General features: G+C 46.3%; 3 protein-coding genes and 2 pseudogenes across 3 annotated transcripts; 4 read left to right on the top strand and 1 right to left on the bottom strand.

The window, feature by feature from the left end:
• Positions 1–746: 746 nt before the first annotated feature.
• Positions 747–2851, bottom strand: LOC123452887. Its single transcript, XM_045129617.1, has 6 exons — positions 2683–2851; positions 2349–2443; positions 1934–2013; positions 1745–1794; positions 1527–1639; positions 747–1260 (listed from the first exon to the last, which is right to left on the bottom strand). The coding sequence occupies exons 1-6, from the start codon at positions 2831–2833 to the stop codon at positions 889–891; spliced, it is 861 nt and encodes a 286-aa protein (XP_044985552.1). The 5' UTR covers positions 2834–2851; the 3' UTR covers positions 747–888.
• Positions 2852–3131: 280 nt separating this feature from the next.
• LOC123452888 (RNA-binding protein Y14B-like) lies at positions 3132–7653 on the top strand. The gene is made up of 4 exons (XM_045129618.1): positions 3132–3470; positions 5575–5711; positions 6431–6573; positions 7322–7653. The coding sequence occupies exons 1-4, from the start codon at positions 3215–3217 to the stop codon at positions 7377–7379; spliced, it is 594 nt and encodes a 197-aa protein (XP_044985553.1). The 5' UTR covers positions 3132–3214; the 3' UTR covers positions 7380–7653.
• An 863-nt stretch (positions 7654–8516) lies between these two features.
• LOC123399073 lies at positions 8517–9613 on the top strand (annotated as a pseudogene).
• A 4306-nt stretch (positions 9614–13919) lies between these two features.
• On the top strand, positions 13920–14500 carry LOC123395980 (annotated as a pseudogene).
• Positions 14501–15713: 1213 nt separating this feature from the next.
• LOC123397272 (adenylate isopentenyltransferase 5, chloroplastic-like) lies at positions 15714–17511 on the top strand. Its single transcript, XM_045091886.1, has one exon. The coding sequence runs from the start codon at positions 15714–15716 to the stop codon at positions 16749–16751; it is 1038 nt and encodes a 345-aa protein (XP_044947821.1). The 3' UTR covers positions 16752–17511.
• The last annotated feature ends 1787 nt before the right edge of the window (positions 17512–19298 follow it).

The raw sequence follows: 19298 nt of genomic DNA, 5'->3' as shown, positions 1-19298 counted from the left end.
AAAAGAATGGGAAATCAGTGGAAACCGACAATGGAAAACAAGAATCGTTGATAAATAAGAAATAAACAAAAAACAGTGAAAAATAAAGAAAATAAGAAAGAAAAGAAAGACGGGTAAAATCATGAAAGAAACAAAGAGAAACCAAAAGAAAACCCGAGAGGAAATAAAGAAACCGATCAAAAAACAAAAAATGAATAAAGGCAAAAAACCATTAGGAAAAAATGGGTATTTTCCTTCAAGTTGGTCGCGCCTCCTACGTTACATTAAGCGTACCATGGCGCAATGGCCGCGCCTGTTACTGTAGCAGCTTCACACGAGAGATCTTTCCTTCTCGCGTGAAGCGAGATATATTCGCCGCATCATTTAGATTGGTACGAAATAGGGAGTAGTAACAGAACAATATCATTTAGCGTTAGGAGTTTTTAGGATCTATAGAGTTTATTTGTTTCAAAGAAAAACAAAGTGTATATGCGTTCTAATATATATTTCATGCACGAACGAAGGTAATTTTGGATCAATATTTCAGAAAAAAAAATCTATAAACACAAGGCTAACAATCCTCACAAATGCATATGTTATCGGAAAGGCCTCTACAATCTTAGACAACCAAATTTCGGTCGATCCGCTTGTCCCAGTGGTGTCCTACTCCCCTGGCCCAGTTTCCATACAAGGCCAACCCAAACCCATTGATCGACCCATTCCCATCTTGACAAACACCGCCAGGGCCATCCAGAATTCACAGGGAGTATCACAAATGGTACAGCTCTGCAAACCTGTGATCTGAATCAGGTAAACAAGCAGGCAAACATAGTGAAGCCCGATCTCCGTTACCTACAGTACAACATGGAAACACAACACCAGCAGAATCTACAGAACAAAAAATGGCAGCTATATCACACCGCCAACACAATCTGTCTCTTCATTTAAAAGGTACAAGTAGTGGTCCTCTAGGGGACGGTCCTGCGGCAGCACGTCCTGCTCTCTTGCTATGTGCGAGGCAGACTCCTTGAACCTCTGCATACGCACTCTGCTGTACGCGTCGATGTTCCGTTGCGAGATCAGGAAGAGCTCCACCTCCGTGACGAACCGCGCTGTCCGTCCGAGGAGGAACGGCCTTGCAGTGTCCGACAGCAAACTCCTGAACTCTTCCCTTGTAAGTTCCGGGGAGGTCTGCTTTGAGGTGTGCAGTTTTTCTTGCGCTTTCATGAAGGACTCGATCATGCCATGGATGTGGTAAACTATGGCCTCGACATTTTCGTCCTGTGGAAAATAAATTCTCAACATAATTTACCATGAATAACAAAGTTTACAAGCATCACACTACTATATACTCAGGAGTGTGCAGAATCAGCCTGACTCTTTGTTTTCGACCATGATGAATGGGTAAGGGTAAAACATGAATTACAGTTAAGCACCAGGTGGATGTTTTATATGCGTTATCTTTTTAAACAAACTAGGCTACGCTAGTGTGTAACCAAAACATGTGAGCTATAGAATAACAATGTTACTAGCACGTCGCACTGCACCTGTGTAAGGGCCTGAATTTCCCGTCTCAACCAAGTTTCAAGCCACACATTCCTCCGAAGATACTTCCGTTGCTTCCAGTATTGAAGCACACTGGCTGTGTCATCTGAAATCTCTGTAGCAAACATCAGAGTCAGATAAAACAAGGTTTGTCGATATCTGAAATTAATTCTAAAGCTGTGAACAGACAAGTGAATAATACTCCAAATTAACACAATACCTCTTGTGTTATAGAACTGCGATATCAACTCATGTGCATCTGCAAGATGTCTGCACCGTAATAAAAGCGAGATCAATACACCTCACGCATTCATGCTTGAACAAGTTTTAGTCTGTAGTCAGAATAGTGACACATGCTGGCGGGTATCAACTGCTGAATGCAGGCATGCACAACGAGATCGATACCAACCTCTTCCCCTGGTCCTGCTCTATGTAGTGCCTCGTAAATGATTTGCCATCGAAAGCATGAAGGATAGATACACTCTTTGTCTGCAAGCATCACAAGGATACAATATGATCAGGAGTTCAGGGCCAAGTTTGTCTCAGACAAAACAATATCTGGTCAAGCCTATAGATATAGTTCATTGCGCTAACATACAGAAAACGGCACAGAGATGAATATAATTCGGATGCGTGGTTAACTATTTTTGCTTCTCAGCAGCACATCGAACCAACCAAACTTACAAATGCCTTCTCCCTGAACCATATGGTTTCCTTAACAGAAAAATAGGAGGGGGAGGCCCCTCTTTCATTAAGAAAAAAAAAATGACTTTTAACCTATTGGAGAATTAACAAAATAGGGGGGGGGGGGGGGGGGGGCTCACCTTGCAAAGGGGGCATTTCACAGAGGACAAAGGCTCTTCATGCTTGCTCGCCACAATGCTCACCCACTGGGTTATGCACTCGTAACAGAAGGAATCTGAAGAATTCAGTACAATTCGGTCAGAAATGGGTCTCCAACTGCAGGAATCCTCTGCCCCCAAACCCACAGTTCTTGCAGAGTGCCTACGAAACACAATAGAAACCTACAGCATGCTTCCCCCTCCACCCCTTGTGCTAGAAGTTATTCGAGAACAAAAATAATATGGAAGTTGAAGCTGAATTCGCGGTCAATTTGTGCGCGGAGGTGGGGGGAAGGAGCAGGAGGATGCGACTCACGCAGGCAGGTGTCGAGGTAGGCCTCGTCCTCGAACCCCTCGAGGCAGATGGGGCAGGCGCACGCGACCGCCGCCGCCGCCGGGCCACCGCGGCCACCGCCGGAGGGCGAGGCGGACGCGGCGGCGGAGGAGGTGGAGGCGGCCGCCGCCATGTCTGGAAGTCTGAGACGGATCGGCTTCGCCCAGGTAAAAAGCAGGGGAAGAAGGGAAGAAGACACCGTGTGCGGGTCCACTCTCATCCTACCCGTCCGTCCACGACCGGACGGCCGGGCCACGGAGCAGGGGACCCAACCAGATTAGGACCAGGGTTAATTAAATTAAACCGCTAGGGACGGCTAATCCCCAGCGTAATCACCCACCTGTCAGCCACAGTGATCCAGCGCTAAACACGCTTAGCGGGCGCTTACTTGCCGCCATTATAAGAGCGACCCCCTTGCCCGCCTCACGTCGCCTCCGCCACGCTCCTCTCTCTCCCTCCCTCTGTGCCCTCTCTCGCCTGCTTTTACCATCCGGTTGTTGCGGCGGCGGCGGCGATGGCGGCGGAGGACGTGGAGTTCGTGGACTACGAGCGGGGCGAGGACGAGGACGACGAGGGGATGGAGGACGAGGAGGACGGGGAGGTCTCGGCCCGCGCGCTCCCCGTGCCCCGCATCGCCGTCGCCCCCTCCGTGCCGCGCACCGGCAGGGGGCGCTTTGTCGGCCGCAGCCGCTCCGTCATGGCCTCCACCCGCGACCGCTTCGACTCCATCCCCTTCGCCGGCAGCTCCGCGCACGGCGGCCCGCAGCGCTGTGAGAACACCCTCCCCCGGCCGACCCCCTCTCTTCTTCTCTGGGCGTGATCCCTAGGTTCGGGGTCTCCGGGTGCGGGTCCGCGATGCTTGAGGCGGGTTCATGTGTTGTTTTGGGGTCAGTTTCGGTAGTAATCGCGCGGAAAGTTTGCGGGCTAGGGTTTGTGATTGGTGATTTCGTTTTCGTGAGGGTTTATGTTTTTTTCTTTGTTACATGTGCGAGGGCGTGCGGCACTGCTGTTCGATGTAATGCGAGGTACTACTGCGTATGTTGATTGAATTTCGACATTGCTTGAACAACCATGACTGTTTGATGTTCCATTTCAGATCAACTGTCGAAATTAGGTTCCTTCCTTTTGCCTGTATTGTTATATATATGCTTCTATGAAGATGCAAAGGTATCAATAATCATAATGTGGGTGCTGTGTTGGAGTATATGATTGTTCATGCCGAGAATTACCCTTTCCAAATATTGCTATCCTACAGGTTTGGTAGGTGTGTTTATGTCTATGTGTCATGCATGTCTCTGCTAGGATCAGACGTTTATCGTGAACGGTTTGTGTAGAAAGAAAATAAAATGTGATCAAGGTGAATGAATAATGTACACTAGTTAGAGCAGCATTGGTGTGAATTGCTGGTGAGAGGGATGCACATTATATTGTGGGGTGATGCTTAGTGTCCCTTTGACAAAATAAATAAATTAGAATGACCTGACTCTGTTTGCTGGACTATATGTTTATTGGTTTAGTAGGCTGTAGCCTCTAGGAGCGTACATGATAGGCCCTATCAGAAACTATGATGATTTGCAAGAAATGCCAAATGTCTTATTAGGATGAGGCATTTGAAATGCTGCAAATGTAGGATACCAAAAGTGCGTTTTATGTCTTTTATGTTATAAACTGCATTTTCTAGCTACAGCCATGTACACCTCCTTTTGATGTCGCCGTTGAAAGATAAAAAATAGAATGTTTTAGAAGGGGAAGGCAGGATCGGAGAGTTTTCAGGCCCTGTTTGTTTCATAAATCCCAAGACTTTTTTTAGTCCCAACTCAAAAGTCCCTAGTCCCTACCTGTTTGTTTCCATGGACTAAACAGGGACTAGAGATCATTAAATGATATGCAAAAAGACCATGTTACCCCTAGTAACATACTAGAAGTTATTAAATGACATGCTAAAAGTAGGGGCAGTGTTGGAAAAAGTGTCAAAAAAGTCCCAAAAAGACCCTCCAATAGGGACTTCTTCCTTTAGTCCCAAATACCCCCTTTTAGTCCCTAAAAGTCCCTCCTGTTTGTTTCACATGGGACTAAAAGGGACTTTTTTTAGTCCCTACACCAAAAAGTCCCTGGAAACAAACACCCCCTGATCGGTTTGGTGAATAAATATATCATGAACTTCTAGCTAAGACTAATTTGTCGAGACACATATTTGAATAGTGCCCCCCTTGCATTTACAGTTTTCGTCTTCTTCGTTTGTTGTGCGCTGTGCCTTACAATGCAGTTTAGCACTATTATGTTTATTTTCCTTGCTGGTGTTACTTAATTGTTCTATGCTAAATAATGTAGCTGGTAACCTTTCAAACTTTTAGTGTTTTCTTGAAGCCTAAGGATTTAACACACCAAAACATTGAGAAGTGACAGAACTGAAACAGAACAGGGATGTGCATCTGAACAAATTTTGTATGACTGCTGTTTATTTTGTTTACCACCATGCTTCTTGTATGCCTGCTCATGGCATTCTGTTTACATTGGTCGTATACTACCAGGTAAGCAATTGCCACCTCAGTAGTGCAAAATGATTTGCCTCACGATTGTATGCACCGAGGGATATCCAACCATGCAGGCATGTCTGTTCCTGCTAGTTCCTGGTTACTTGCATGCTAGTTTTCTATAGTCTAATAAAAAGTGTAATCCAGCATCGGTAACAACCAGCTACAGATGTGCCTGAACACTAGTTATGGGTTCTGTTTCATGCTAATCTATGTGGTTATCCTGTACATGGCTTGTAGTAGATTATTTGCTGTTATAGTGACTAGCCAACTTCTTGTGCATATAGTGTCCCTTTTGACAATTTTGTGGCATTAGTAATGGAGAACTGTTACCTTGTAGCAATTGAAGGATGGATACTACTTGTCTCCGGAGTCAAAGAAGATGCAGAAGAAAGTGATTTGTATGATGCTTTTGCTGAGTTTGGTGAGGTCAAGGACTTGCATTTCAATCTGGAACGTCGCACTGGATATGGCAAGGTAAATTTGATAGTCTTACTAAAATAAAGAAGGTTCCTTCTTTGCTGGTGGTGCAATACCGGATGAGCCACATGGATAGCAAATGTGCTGATAAATTGGTACTTGAAGCTATGCTTACCGCTTACCGGTCTATGCTAAATTATGTCTTGAAGTGGTCCTGGTTAGTAATTAGGATCAATGGGAGTGGTTGGACTCCTGCAATACCGTGATCAGAAAACTCTGAATGACATGAAATTGCTTGATTTTTCAAGTTCTTGAATACAAAGTCAGCTTCGAAGCTTTATTATCCGTACTTTCATTTTTGGCCATGCCTTCTTCTTCTCACAAATTTGTGCAAGTATCATGGGGGTGTTACAGGCAGTTCTATCGAAATAAGCACCAAGAGTTTTCCCACGATTGCATTGGTCCAAGATTAGCATGTGTATGCACGTCCCAGTACATTGCTACATCTAAGTGAAAACATTATTTAGGATTTAAGGAATGCTGTGAAATGTGTGCTCTTGAGACGAGATCCTATATATAAGCAAGTAATAGTTTTAGTGTAGAGTACTGGATCTAGTTGGTAGCCTGTGCTATGTTATGATAAACGGACTGTAGTGGTATGCATTGGTTCAAATTATTGTTTACATATCCAAGTGGCTGTTATGTCAAATATGCCCCTTCTGTTTGTGAAGAAGCTCTCTAATTTCTGTTCGCACCTCTGTTTATCTGTTCAACAGGGATATGCATTGATTGAATATGGATGTTTTGAGGAAGCACAAACTGCAATCAGAAGAATGAATGGGACAGAGCTGTTAACAAAGACTATCCATGTTGATTGGGCATTCAACAGAGGTCCTATACAGAAGGCCACGAGTACAGGGTGAGAACTAAACACGTTTTGTCCTGCATTTTCTCTGGTTGCTACATCTTTAGGCCAGTTTGATGTGGTACTTCATTTGGGCCACATGCTCGTTACTGATAGTGTCTTTTGTGTGTGTTCCGTATTTACATTCTATAGTTGATTTGTGTTATGATATTTGTCCTTAGCATTGCCCTGTCCTGAAATTCGTGCAAGCTGGTTTTTCATTTGCTCGCGGCTACACAACAATAGTACTTTCTTCTGTAAACCTAATAACCTCAAAGATAATAACACGATTAAATAGTCTTTCCTGGAGATGGTTAAGCATTGGTGAACTGAAATGCTTGGTAATTCAGTATTACTAGTTTTTCCGAGTTTACATTGTTGGGATTAGATACGTCTATCTTCTCATGTGTTCATGATTATGTGTATTTTGCAAATGAGTACACGTGGTTCAGTAATCATCCTAGGCTAAATTTATGAAAAAAGGAAATAATAACTCCCACCTATTTCTCGCCTGCTGGTCCCAAATGTAAAGGACACCACATTCACCTATTAAAGCTAATGCTATCGCGTGATCTAAACTGTAGATAAGACGATGCTTTTACCTCCCCTAGATGTCATGTCCATCTTTGCAACTTTTATCATCATCCTTTATATTTATCAAGTGGAGGTCTGTGTTGTGTAAAGATGGAATTGACAGTAGTGCTGATGTTGTTCTCTTCTAATTTGTCTCTGCCATCTACTGACTGGTTTTCCTTGCTCACAGACCAGCACAGCGACGGTCTAGGACTCCGCCTCGCAGGCTTGCTGCCATGACATACTGAGAGGGCGCTGCTAGGCCTGCAATCTCGGACCAGTATTGGTCAGTGTTTTTTGGTACTGCTTGTCAGGGATATTTGATATGTCATAGATTTTAGTCGTAACCAGTTGTCTTACGGCAGTAAGCGGTAACCGAACAATGAGCCGAGTATGGTCCAGAAACTGAGTCCTGATTCTGCCATCCTTGCTACGCCTGTAGTGAGCTTGTTCAGTGGATTTGCTCCCAAACTTTACTTTGATATTTTGAATCCATGATGCAAATTGTTTTGTCTTTTTGAATCAAAAGAATCCATGCTTTATTATGATCACAATATGGTTAACCATGAGAACTCAGAGGTTGATTGAATCGACGCCATTGGTTCCGAATCCCTGGAGTCCGTGGAATTTTCAGGCAATTCAGTCATGGGCGACACTCGCTAGGTCGCTAAGAGGCAGTTGCCTTGCTGATCAACAGTCGGTAACCTTGAAGAATTACCCATGGAGCAGCTTGATAGGCGCATCAGCATTCTCTGTTTCTGAGTTGGCGAATTCATTTTCAGAACTTGTGAATTGGGATCAGTTGCCATCGTCGGCCCGGCTTTCTGTCTCTCTCCAAGGTCCCTGCGTGCCCCCACCCGCACATGATCTCGGGTCATTTTCCCCCGTTCCGGCGTCCCAAGGACGTTTGGTCAGTCTGTTGAAGCTGAAGTTGAAGCCTTGAAGGGGATGTGGATCCACCGATACTCCTGTTTCTGCTTTCAGGTGGTCCTCTCCTCACTCCTATCCACCCACCACACCACAACACACCGCAAAGGGTTCAGGTGGTCCTCCTACATAGTATCTATCTATGAAGTATCCATTTGGGAGCCAAGTGTACATGACTATCACTCTGGTCGTAGACGACGACCCATCCCATGTGAGTAGCCTGTGTGTTTAGATGGAAACTGATCATGCCCGTGGACGATCGGTAACATGCGTGGACGCATATATGCCCACTGGGGCACTGTCCGAGAACACTGTTGCAAGTGCGGCGGATCCATCCCATCTGGCTCGCATCGCCATCTCCATCCCGTCTTCGCCTTGGGAGCCGGTAGTAGCCGAAGGGCCCCTGACGTGACAAGACAAGACTACAAGAGTGGCAGCAGCACGAGGGGAGGGGAGGAGGGAGTCGCGCTCGGAGCACACGCCCTCTAGCTACCTCATCTTGGCGGGCGTTGGCTACCTCCCGTCGCTCTCCCTCCTCCAGTCTAGAGCTCTATATAGTGCTCTCCGATTGGATCGGCCTCGCCCGCCGTCCTCCCTCCGCCGGCCAATGATTGCTCCGGCCACCACCACCACCACCGAGAGTGACGTCGGCCCGTCGACGCGACGCTAATCCGCAAGGACGCGGCCGCCGTACAAAATGTGGAGTGGAGGCGCCGCGCCGGACCAGCATCGAGAGGGAGAGGGGATTCCCGATGGAATCCATCAAAGCTACGGAATCCATCAAAGCGAGAGCACCACCGGAGCGGATGGACGGGTCGACGTGGAGCGGTGTCGACGCCCCACGGGCTGGCCGTCGCGTCAAACCCCCCCTATCCCCCGGCTGGCGCGCGCTCCCGGCCACCGTCTCGTCCCATCACCCCCTTCCCTTCCCTGGCGGCTGGCGGCTGGCGGTGGCCTCCCCAGTCCCCCTCCCTCGCCGGATCCTCATCCTGATCCTGATAGCACCGCACTCTGCCGGAAAAGCGCGCTTCCTTTGTGTGTGTGTGTGTGTGTGTTTTCCCGTGCGGATTTGTCCATGTACGTAGCGTACTGATCTGTGCGATCCTATGCGGATTCTACAGTTCTTTCTACGTTGCGATTTTGGGGGTGTGTGCATCTCTTTTTCAGTCAGTCATCGGCCGTAGTCGGCGCCGAGGGTCTTCACTCTTCAGCGGGCGAGCCAAAGAGGACAACGTGCGGAGGACCAAGACAGAGACGTGGCATTCTCGCCGCGGCCACCGGCGAGTGTGACGCGACGCCGTCGAGACCTCGAGGAGGTCTGTTGGGTGCTAGCAAAGCAATCATGCCGTGTGTGTCAAATCACCGAGAGAGAGAGACAGAGGGGGGAATATCGTAGCTTGTTTGTTAGCTAGCTGTCCATGCAGAGAGATCCCAAACTTGTGTCTGCACGGGGGAGATCCTCCATTTTCGCCTATTGGAGGATGTAAGAGCAACTCTAACGGACCGATCTCTCGTGTCTGCTGTTTTAAATGAATCAACACATGCATTCAATGGACAACAAGTGGACAACATCACTATGGCAATACAATAATGGAAGAAATGTGGATGAGAGTGGGTCAATGAATTAAATAATCAGACAGGGGTGGTTGAATGGCTGTGTGACAAGTCGGTCAGGCCGACCACATGCGGACACAGAGAAAACGCGCGCGTCCGCGCCGACCCATGAGCCTGAAATGGGTCGGTGCCGATGCGAAACAGACGCGTTTTCACAATGGGTACGCGTGTTGGGCCATCACTTTTATCCGCGCAGATCCAAACGGACGACCGCGGACGAAATAGATCGTCCCATTGAAGTTGCTCTAACTATGTTTAAAAATTAATAAAGTCGCCATAAAAACTTTTCTTAATTTTTTTTCTTCTAAATTGTCTGGTTGCGTAGGCCACGAAACAAGCCTGCACGAAGCTCAAAGTACCACTCAACTTGACCCGGAAGGAACACTCAAATCAACCGTCAGTTCAAAAACGGACTCATGCCGGTGCAATCTACACTTAGAAAATGTTGCCTTGTGGGCCACCAAACAAGTTGCAGAACTTGATCCAGAGCATGTATACCCTCGTGTGGGCTCTACCAAACCAGGTTACCAGGGAACGCAAAATGTGAAATGAGAACAAAAAACGCTCCAATTCTCTTGCTTTGACTCTCATTTGTACATAGAAAATGAGAGGAAAATCAAGGAAAAATATAAAAAATATTTAAGAAGTAACAAAAGGTGAAAGAACACGATTTTGAAGACAAATTATGTAAAATCCTAAAAAATGTAAAGCTTTAGAAAATAAAAGACATTATTTGGAACATTCATGAAAATCAATAATACAATGGTTTCTCATGAATGATCAATGACTATTTTATGTTTTTATATAAAAAGAATATTTCTAGCACTCAGATTTCACGGTAACTTATCTACAACAATTTTTTTTCTATAATGTTTTCAAATGATCTTTCTGTTTGGTGTCATTTTGATTCCATAAAATATAAGTTTTCTCTACATTCCCGTTGCAGAAGATTTTGAAAGGGCATTTCCCTCCCTATATGATTCGGTGTTGATGACAGAGTAATTTACGGTCTAACCATGTGCTTGAGCTATGTATGTATATTTGGAAGTAGCACATGACCGTTAGGTTTCCCTCTGAAAGGAAACGAAGGAAGACGGTATTTCCGATGACTTTATTTCTTTGGGTCGTAGGAGATCCGTACTATTAAGAGAGGGTCAACGTTAGAAGGTATGAGTGGAATCAAAACACATACACAAAACAATATTTGCACCCACACTACCTTCCCATCGTTTCGAGGAGATCTTCAGTTTCTACCAATATGCACGGTGTTGCATACCCGATAGTACTGCAGTAGGGGGTTGTAGTGTCGCTCCTCTTGCGGGAGCAGTACTACTACTATCTGTTGAAGACCCGTAGTACCGCACACAAGACCAATAGAAATGTTCTCGTGTTGGAGCGGCACTATCGTACCAAGTATCATACCTACTACCGCAGTGGGGTGAAACCTCACTATTTGGTCACGGGTACTAGAGCACTTGTACCATGCTTGGGCCTGCAAGAACCGGCCTAGGCCAATAACACATAAAGCAACATAAATCCTTCACCCCATAGGGATTTCCACAAGAACAGGTCTCTAGCGAGGGGGAACAACTCCAACTTCAAACGCCAAACTCAAATTTGTAAAACTAAAGCGAGCATCATATTACATGGCTATTTTTTAGATCAAACAGGAAAAGGAAACACAACATCACCATGCCATGATTTGCCCCCCCCCCCCCAGAACCATCCATGAGCCGCCATGAAGACCTTCCCTATTTTTTTCCTTGATTTTTTTGGCATAATTGCATGTTTGCTTGCCTGGCTGGTACAAAACCATGATATTTTCACTATATAGTAAATTTTTCATATGTCAAAATAATTTATCAAATTAATTAGAGATAAGAATTGGGGCCATGTGTAGCTACCATCATGGGTAGCAAATTATTTCTGTTTATGAAAATTAATTTTCAACGAGACATTTGTTCAAAAAGGCACATACCATATTTTAGGTTGTGGGCACTACTATAGTCATCTTGTACGAGAAAAATATCGGCATCGGTATATTGTGACATGTTAATCCTTCCCATAGTATTTTCAATGAGTACCCCTTTAATAAGTCCATATCTCCTAACAATATTTAGCATTGTAGTTAATTCATCACTAGCTAGGTCCAATATCAAGGAGGAAAGAGCATCCCCTTGTCTTAGACCTTTGTGAGTAGGAAAATGGGGACCTAGGTTGTCAGTCACTTTGATGCAAATATCACCTCTCTAATAGTTTTTGTAACACACTCAATCCACTTATCTGGGGAGCCCTTTCATTTTGAACATTTTAAAAACATAAGACCATTTGACCTTTATCATAGGCTTTTTCAAAATCCACTTTTAAACAACATGTTACTCTATTTGTTCAAGAATTCAGTTGATTAATTAGTTAACGGGCCAGTTAATCGCTACTCGTACGATGATCGACTTGAATAGCACCTATTCATTACGTTAACTTGTCAGACCGATTAATTAGCCTATCGGACTGCTGACCCATTAATTTGTGGGCAAACAAAACACAATTTTTTGGCTCGCAACCCCTCCCATCATCCTCTCGCTTTCGAGGGATCCACCAAACAATAGCATATTTTGGTATATTACATACCGTAGATGAGAGCATGAAAGTATGGTATAATACATAAAATATTTGATATATCTTGATAGGTTCCTATTTCCATCGTTAATGATCGATCAATTAATCTAGTTAATAGAACGATTTATCGGTTAATCGCTATTCCGAAGCCAACCGATCAGCTACAGTTACCGATTTCCTCAACAATGTTTTTTATTAATACCTTTTTTGGGGTTTTTTATGTATACTATTAAGTGCATCATGAAGTATAAGAACTCATTCCATAATATATCTGCCTTTAATAAAGGCAGTTTGTATTGGCGAAATCACCTCTCGAGCAACTAAATTTAATGTGTTCATCAAAACCTTAGTAAAAATAAATAGAACTCACATTTAGCAAATAAATGGGTCTAAATTATTTAATCTGATTAACATATTTGGTTTTGGGAATTAGAGTATAATACCATAGTTCAGCCGCCTAATATCCAAGTCCCTAGTAAAGAAATCATCAAAGAGAGCTTTCAAACCATTTTTGACTAATGTCGATAAGACTCAGCATCGAAACCACCAGGACTAGGGGACTTGTCATGTGCCATTTTAAAACAACATTCTTAATTTCCTCTAGGGAGAATTTATCAACTAACTTGCCCTTGGATTGATTGGGCATTGTTTTTGGTGATATTAAGAGCCATAGTAGAATCATGAGGATGCCCAAATAAATTCTTATAGAAATTAGTGATGTATCCCTCAATCTTCCCTTCCATCTGATCTAAGGTATTAATTTTATTTTTCCTATGTCTGCCATTAGCTTTGACATGGAAGAATTTAGTATCCCCCCCTACAATTTCATCTATTTGTGCCCTTTGTTCCCACTTGTCTTCTTCCTGTTTCAGAAGCCTATCAAGTTGAGCTCTCAGCTCCATGTGTTTAATTCTGTTTTCAGCAGAGAGCCCAAAGACCTCAAGATGTTTATCAATTGCATCTAGCTTGACAAATACTTTCTTTTTATTTAAAATAAGTGTCACGAGTTTAGTATTATATTTATATTAATTTAAAATTAAATTTATGACACTTAATTTGAGACAGAGCAAGTATTTTTTTTTTTCAACTCCCTATCACCAAGCATTTCTGTTTCTTTTCCAGCCGTTGAGAGCTTAGCTCCAAGTAATCTAAACCTAGTTTGCCATTTTCCTAAATTGCTCCTGCCTTTAACACTGTGATATAGAATTTCTAAACGACACATCTATGGAACAAGAGTAAACAACAGTCGCGCAACAGAGTCACTGCCTGAGTCCTTGCTCTGCTCCGTGCTCTGACAAGCACACCTGCAACAAGTACAAATAAATCTGAGAATGGTTTTGCTATAACCGGGTTCATTGGGTCGGTTTCTCTCTGTGGGTCTGTGTAGTTCGGGTGTTAACGGGCTGACTCTGACAACAATTTAGTTTAGTTTGGTTTTGTGTATCAAATGGTTGGGTATAATCAGGTATGGGCTCAAAGAGTTACGGTTCCAGCCAGTTAAACCCATGGGCCGTACCCGGTTTGCGAGAACTGTTTAAGGCATGTTTGGTCCATGACTGCCGTAACAAAGGACATTGTTGGTTTGGGGCTGCACGCAAGGTGTTTGCTAAAAAGCACCGCGCAAGCGAGCCATGAGAGACTTACCGTCCCGCGTCGGGGAGAGCGGGGTACAAATCATGGACGCCGCATCGACCTCGAGCAGCGTTGGCAAGGCCGGCCTTGCTTCATCTCGGTCACCTGGAACAAGAGCCTCATGGGGTAGGGCCTCAACATCGTCGTCGTCCGTGAGCAGCGCCGGCAAGGCTAGCCCTGTGTCATCTCGGTCACCTGGAGCAAGAGCCTCATGGGGTAGGGCCTCAACACCGTCGTCGTTCTCGAGCAGCGCCGGCAAGGCTGACCATGTGTCATCTCGGTCACCTGGAGCAAGAGCCTCATGGGACAAGACTTCAGCATCGGTGTCGACGGCCTGTCCAGCCAGAGCCTCTGCAAGGCCGACGTCAAGCCCTGGCTCTTCCCGAAGAAGAAGTGCTCCAAAAGCCTCAACGTCGACGACGGCAAGGTCGACATCTTCTGGGACATGTTGGTCGTCACGTTCGGTGTGGGGCTGGAGCCGCTGGAGGGCTTCTACGTCGTGCAGGTGTTCGACCTCGAGCTGGCGCTCCAAGTCGACTACATGAAGGACGCGTACAACAAGACTGACGCCAACCGGTAGCGCGAAGGAGCAAACAAGCATGCGTCTATGTTCTGCAGTTGATGAGGAGGCGGGCTCCCCCATTGATGGCCAGATGGTGGGCACAGTGACAAGGTTCTATGTTGGCTTGTCAGGCATGAATCCAAATAAGACCTTGCGGATGACCATCTTTCTGAACCACCTGGATGTTACCTTGCAAGCTGCCTTATGTGTTGACCCAGTAGAGCAAACAATTTTCAACCCACTTTAGAAATTGGTTTTAACCCATAGATTGACACTCGGTTTAGTTCAGTTTGGTGGAAAGATCGAGTGGGTTTGGTTTTAGTTGGGTTGATAATTTTTTAAATGGGTTTGGTTATGGTTGGGCTGACAGAAATTTTCGTATGGGTTCAGTTGAGGTATAGTGCAGTTTTTAAACCATTCCCAGGTTTAAGTACAAACGACGATCCAGTAAGTTTCTTTTTCCTTGATTCGCCGCTCTCGGCTCTCCCACTAGTCGCCGCATCCTCCACAGCACACGAGTCCATCATCTCCTTAATCTAATCGCGCCATCCCATCACCCCTCGATTAACCTCCTCTATTTTTTTGCTTTTGCACAACCTCCCCTGCTTAGCGCCATGCCGGTAACTGAAAACCTCTTTCTAAGAGCAACTTCAATGAAGCCACCTATTTTGCTGGTTGCGGCCGTTGGTTTGGATACGTGTGAACAAAAGTGATGATCCAACGCACCGACTCATTATTAAAACGTATGTGTTTCATGTCCGCTTTGATTCACTTTTGACTGAAATTTTTAAACTGAAGTTGGTCGGCGCGGACGCGAAGCGGGTGCGCTCGCCCTTTCGGTGTTCGTGCCGACCCATTTTCTACTGAAATTTTGGGATTGAAATGTGTCGGCACGGACGCGAAGCGGGCACGCGCACCCTCTCGGTGTACACATGTGTCTGACCTGACCCACTTATCACACAGTCATCCAGCCACCTCTATCTGCTTATTTAATTCGATGCCCCATCCATCTTTCTTTTATTATTATATTTTTACAGTTTTACCGTCGATAAAAAACGAACACGGTCGACGGCAGGACGGTGGAGTTGCTCTAACCACCCTATAAATACGTGCGCCTCCGCTGCTCACACCCGCACACACCACACCACAGAGCAGCATTCCAAAACCAGAGGCCACCGCACTCTCTAAGCGTGCGAGCGGCGAGCGATCGAGCCTAGCGCGTGAACCGAGCATGCCGATGATCTCCGTGGCGCCGCCGCCGGCCCTGGCCTTCCCGAGGCTGACGCTGACGATGCCGCCGCCGTTGATCGCGCTCCCGGACCGCGCCGACGCGCCGCGCCCGCCCCAGCCCCTCGTGGTCCGCCACGCCGCCGCCAAGCACAAGGCCGTCGTCGTCATGGGCGCCACGGGCACCGGCAAGTCCCGCCTCGCCATCGACCTCGCGCTGCGCTTCGGCGGCGAGGTCATCAACTCGGACAAGATGCAGGTCTACACCGGCCTCGACGTGGCCACGAACAAGGTGTCCCCCCGCGAGTGCGCCGGCGTGCCGCACCACCTGCTTGGCCTCGTCGACGACCCCGACCAGGACTTCTCCGCCGCCGACTTCCGCGGCGAGGCCACGCTCGCCGCGGGCTCCGCCTCGGCGCGCGGGTATGTCCCCGTTGTTGCCGGCGGCTCTAACTCGTACGTTGAGGAGCTCGTGGAGGGCGACCGCCGCGCCTTCCGGGAGCGCTACGACTGCTGCTTCCTGTGGGTGGACGTGCAGCTCCCCGTGCTGCGCGACTTCGTGGCCCGCCGGGTCGACGACATGTGCCGCCGCGGCCTCGTCGACGAGGTGGCCGCCGCCTTCGACCCGCGCCGCACAGACTACTCCCGCGGCGTCTGGCGCGCCATCGGCGTCCCAGAGCTTGACGCCTATCTTCGCTCCACCGGCGTCGGCGAGGACGAGCGCGCGCGCATGCTCGCCGCCGCCGTCGACGAGATCAAGGCGAACACGTCGCGCCTCGCGTGCCGCCAGCGCGGCAAGATCCAGCGGCTGGCGCGCATGTGGCGCGTCCGCCGCGTCGACGCCACCGAGGTGTTCCTGAAGAGCGGCGCCGCCGCCGACGAGGCGTGGCAGCGGCACGTCGCCGCGCCCTGCATCGACGCCGTCCGGTCGTTCCTGCTCGAGGACCAAGAATGCAGCATGGTCGCCGCCGCCGGCAATGCCTCCGTCTTCGCCTCCGCCGCCGGCAATGCATCCGTCTTCGCCTCCACCGCCGTCGCCTAGCTAATCCAAACACACTCCCTACATACGTACTTACCAAAACACAAGAAACAACCTGCACGAACGAACGCTTCCCGAACTAGCTTCGGCGCCAGCTCCACAGCCCAACCGCCATTGACGGTCGACCCGGAGCTCGACCGCGAGCTGAGCAAAGGTAGTAAGTACGGCTACGGTCAAGCTCTCGATGACTCGCAGCGACGACGCAGAGAGTGATCAGCTTGTTCGCGCACAAGCTGACCGATCGATGGACTCTGCTTCATTTTCACTTCTTTTTTTATTCTAGATAACCAGAATGATGGAGATCGAGATCGAGATCGAGCGTGGGACTCGAGAGTTTTGAGGTTTTTACCCCGAGAATTAACCCCGCGGTTAATTGGGGTGGCCGATGTAACAGGCTCTTGCTGTAATATAGAGAGATGTTGTCAAAACAAATGGATGAGTCCATGGCTTGGAATATTTACCTGGTCGTCTCCGTCGTAATCCCAGATTAATTTTCGGTCTCCACTCAGCTCAGTTATCAAGAATCTCACTCACTTGCTGCCGCACTTGCAGCATTTTTATTGGCAGCATTCTTAACTGAATCACTTTGCTCCACCAATCGCCTGCATCTCCGAATGCAGAGTGGCTTCTTCTATCAGGGACGAAGCTAGGAAAAAAATAATCCCCATGGGGTCAGCTCTATGTTATCTCTAATTCAACGTGTCATCTTGCTAAACTAAATACCTCTGTTTCATAATTCTAGTCATGGTTTTAGTTCAAATCATAAAAAAAAAAATGTTTTCACTTTTTCTTAGATGCTTACAAATACGTTTCCATTCATTTTGATCTGTATGTAGTCTATGATAAAATATCCAAAATATCTTATATTTATGGATGGAGAAAGTAATAAATGGTACTAGGTGATAAAGAGATTTTAGATTTCCATTGGTGTCAGCTTACCAATGTCACTATACCAGCTCCGTCTCTGCTTCTATTACTCCCTTCAAACGGGGTTACAAGGCACAATGTGTTTGTCGATGTGTGCCTTGTAAACCCAATAAGAGGGAGTACTTAAAAATAAAACTCCGGTGTTTATATTTGAATTAATGAGGAAACAGCAAAACTTCATGTGTTTTTCTTCTTCTTGCAAATCAAAAAGTTTCATGTTGTCAACATGTTTAGAAAATTGCAATTTACTGAGCCGTTGCTCCGAAAAAAGAAGAAGATTCTAGACTAACATTTGGGCGTGCATAGTGGCTGCTCCTTTTATTCGAGAGTCAGTGGCTGAGTGCTGTATTTGTTCCGTGGAATGATAGGGGCCGAGGTGGGTTAGCAACTTGGCATTGATCTAAAGTATACTATCATTAGTTGCTTATAAGATTGGGAGTTGACATCTGCATCATCAACTTTGGTTGTCATTTTCCATTCCAGCTCTCCTCCGTGGTGATGGAAGCATTCTCATGCATGATTGAGATTAGTTGGGAGAGGTGCATGCCTGCTGCATATGTGCATGTCAAGGTCAAAGCAGCCAGGTCATGGTGCCGTCCTTGTTGCATGGGTTGCATCATATTCATATTGTTCCTCAAAGTCAACCCCAGTCTTGCATGCATGCATACACCTTGAGGGTGAGTAGTATATTTCTTTGACATTGTCAAGGTCAAACTGTCCGTACTAATTAAGGTCAACATCGTAACGGTAAGTAGTTGTTATTCAAGGCTTGACCTTGTAAGGTCAACGGCCTAAACTAAGTAACATGGACAATTAAGGTGGCTGTAAGGCCAACATCACAGCTAGGACTGTCAAGTTGCAATTAATCAAGCTCTCCCACACAAACCTCACTCCCCTTTCTTAGACACGCACGCACATACGTGTGCCTGTGCACACCCCCATACATACTCACAACACATGAGCCAAGAATGGAGAGCTTCAAAATTGACAAAAGTCACCACAGATGGCCCGTAGCTGATAGAAATGTCGCCTCCCGTTGAAGAAATAATTCGCTCTTATGAGACGCATACAATGTCAGACCAGGGGTTGTATCCCCATGCCGGACAACCGTCCTCCTAAACATCAAACCAATACTTGGCCCGCGAACCACACTCATTTGATTGCTCGATTAATTAAAAGTACTAGTAGGCTGCATGCACTCCTCGTCTAGTGGTTGTGTGAATTACTATGCATTATCTTCTCAAATAGTTAGCCGTGCGGTTATTGTGTGAGCACTTGCAAAAAAATTAGAACCAATCAAGATTCATCTTGATTCAAGAGATTGCTCATGCACGCCTTCTAAACCGTGACGGAGGAAGCAACAATTGTCGACCCAAGATACATGTATATTTCAACTTCACTCGAAGTTGGCCAGTTCATTTAACTAAACCAAGAGTACATTTTTTGTGCAGCCGCAACATATGTAAATAAAATATGCAGAACTTGACATGCAGCAAAATGACAATTGTATGCGCAAAGTAAATTTATTTGATAAAATTTTGAATGCACTATCATCAAAGATCATAATTTTGTTCACCATGCCTAGAACTGTTATAGCATAGGAAAAAAGAAATAACCACCCCT

The sequence above is a fragment of the Hordeum vulgare genome, chromosome 5H (genome assembly GCF_904849725.1).
Source record: "Hordeum vulgare subsp. vulgare chromosome 5H, MorexV3_pseudomolecules_assembly, whole genome shotgun sequence".
In the NCBI taxonomy this organism is placed as follows: Eukaryota; Viridiplantae; Streptophyta; class Magnoliopsida; order Poales; family Poaceae; genus Hordeum; species Hordeum vulgare.
This window is presented reverse-complemented; position numbering and strand designations above follow the sequence as displayed.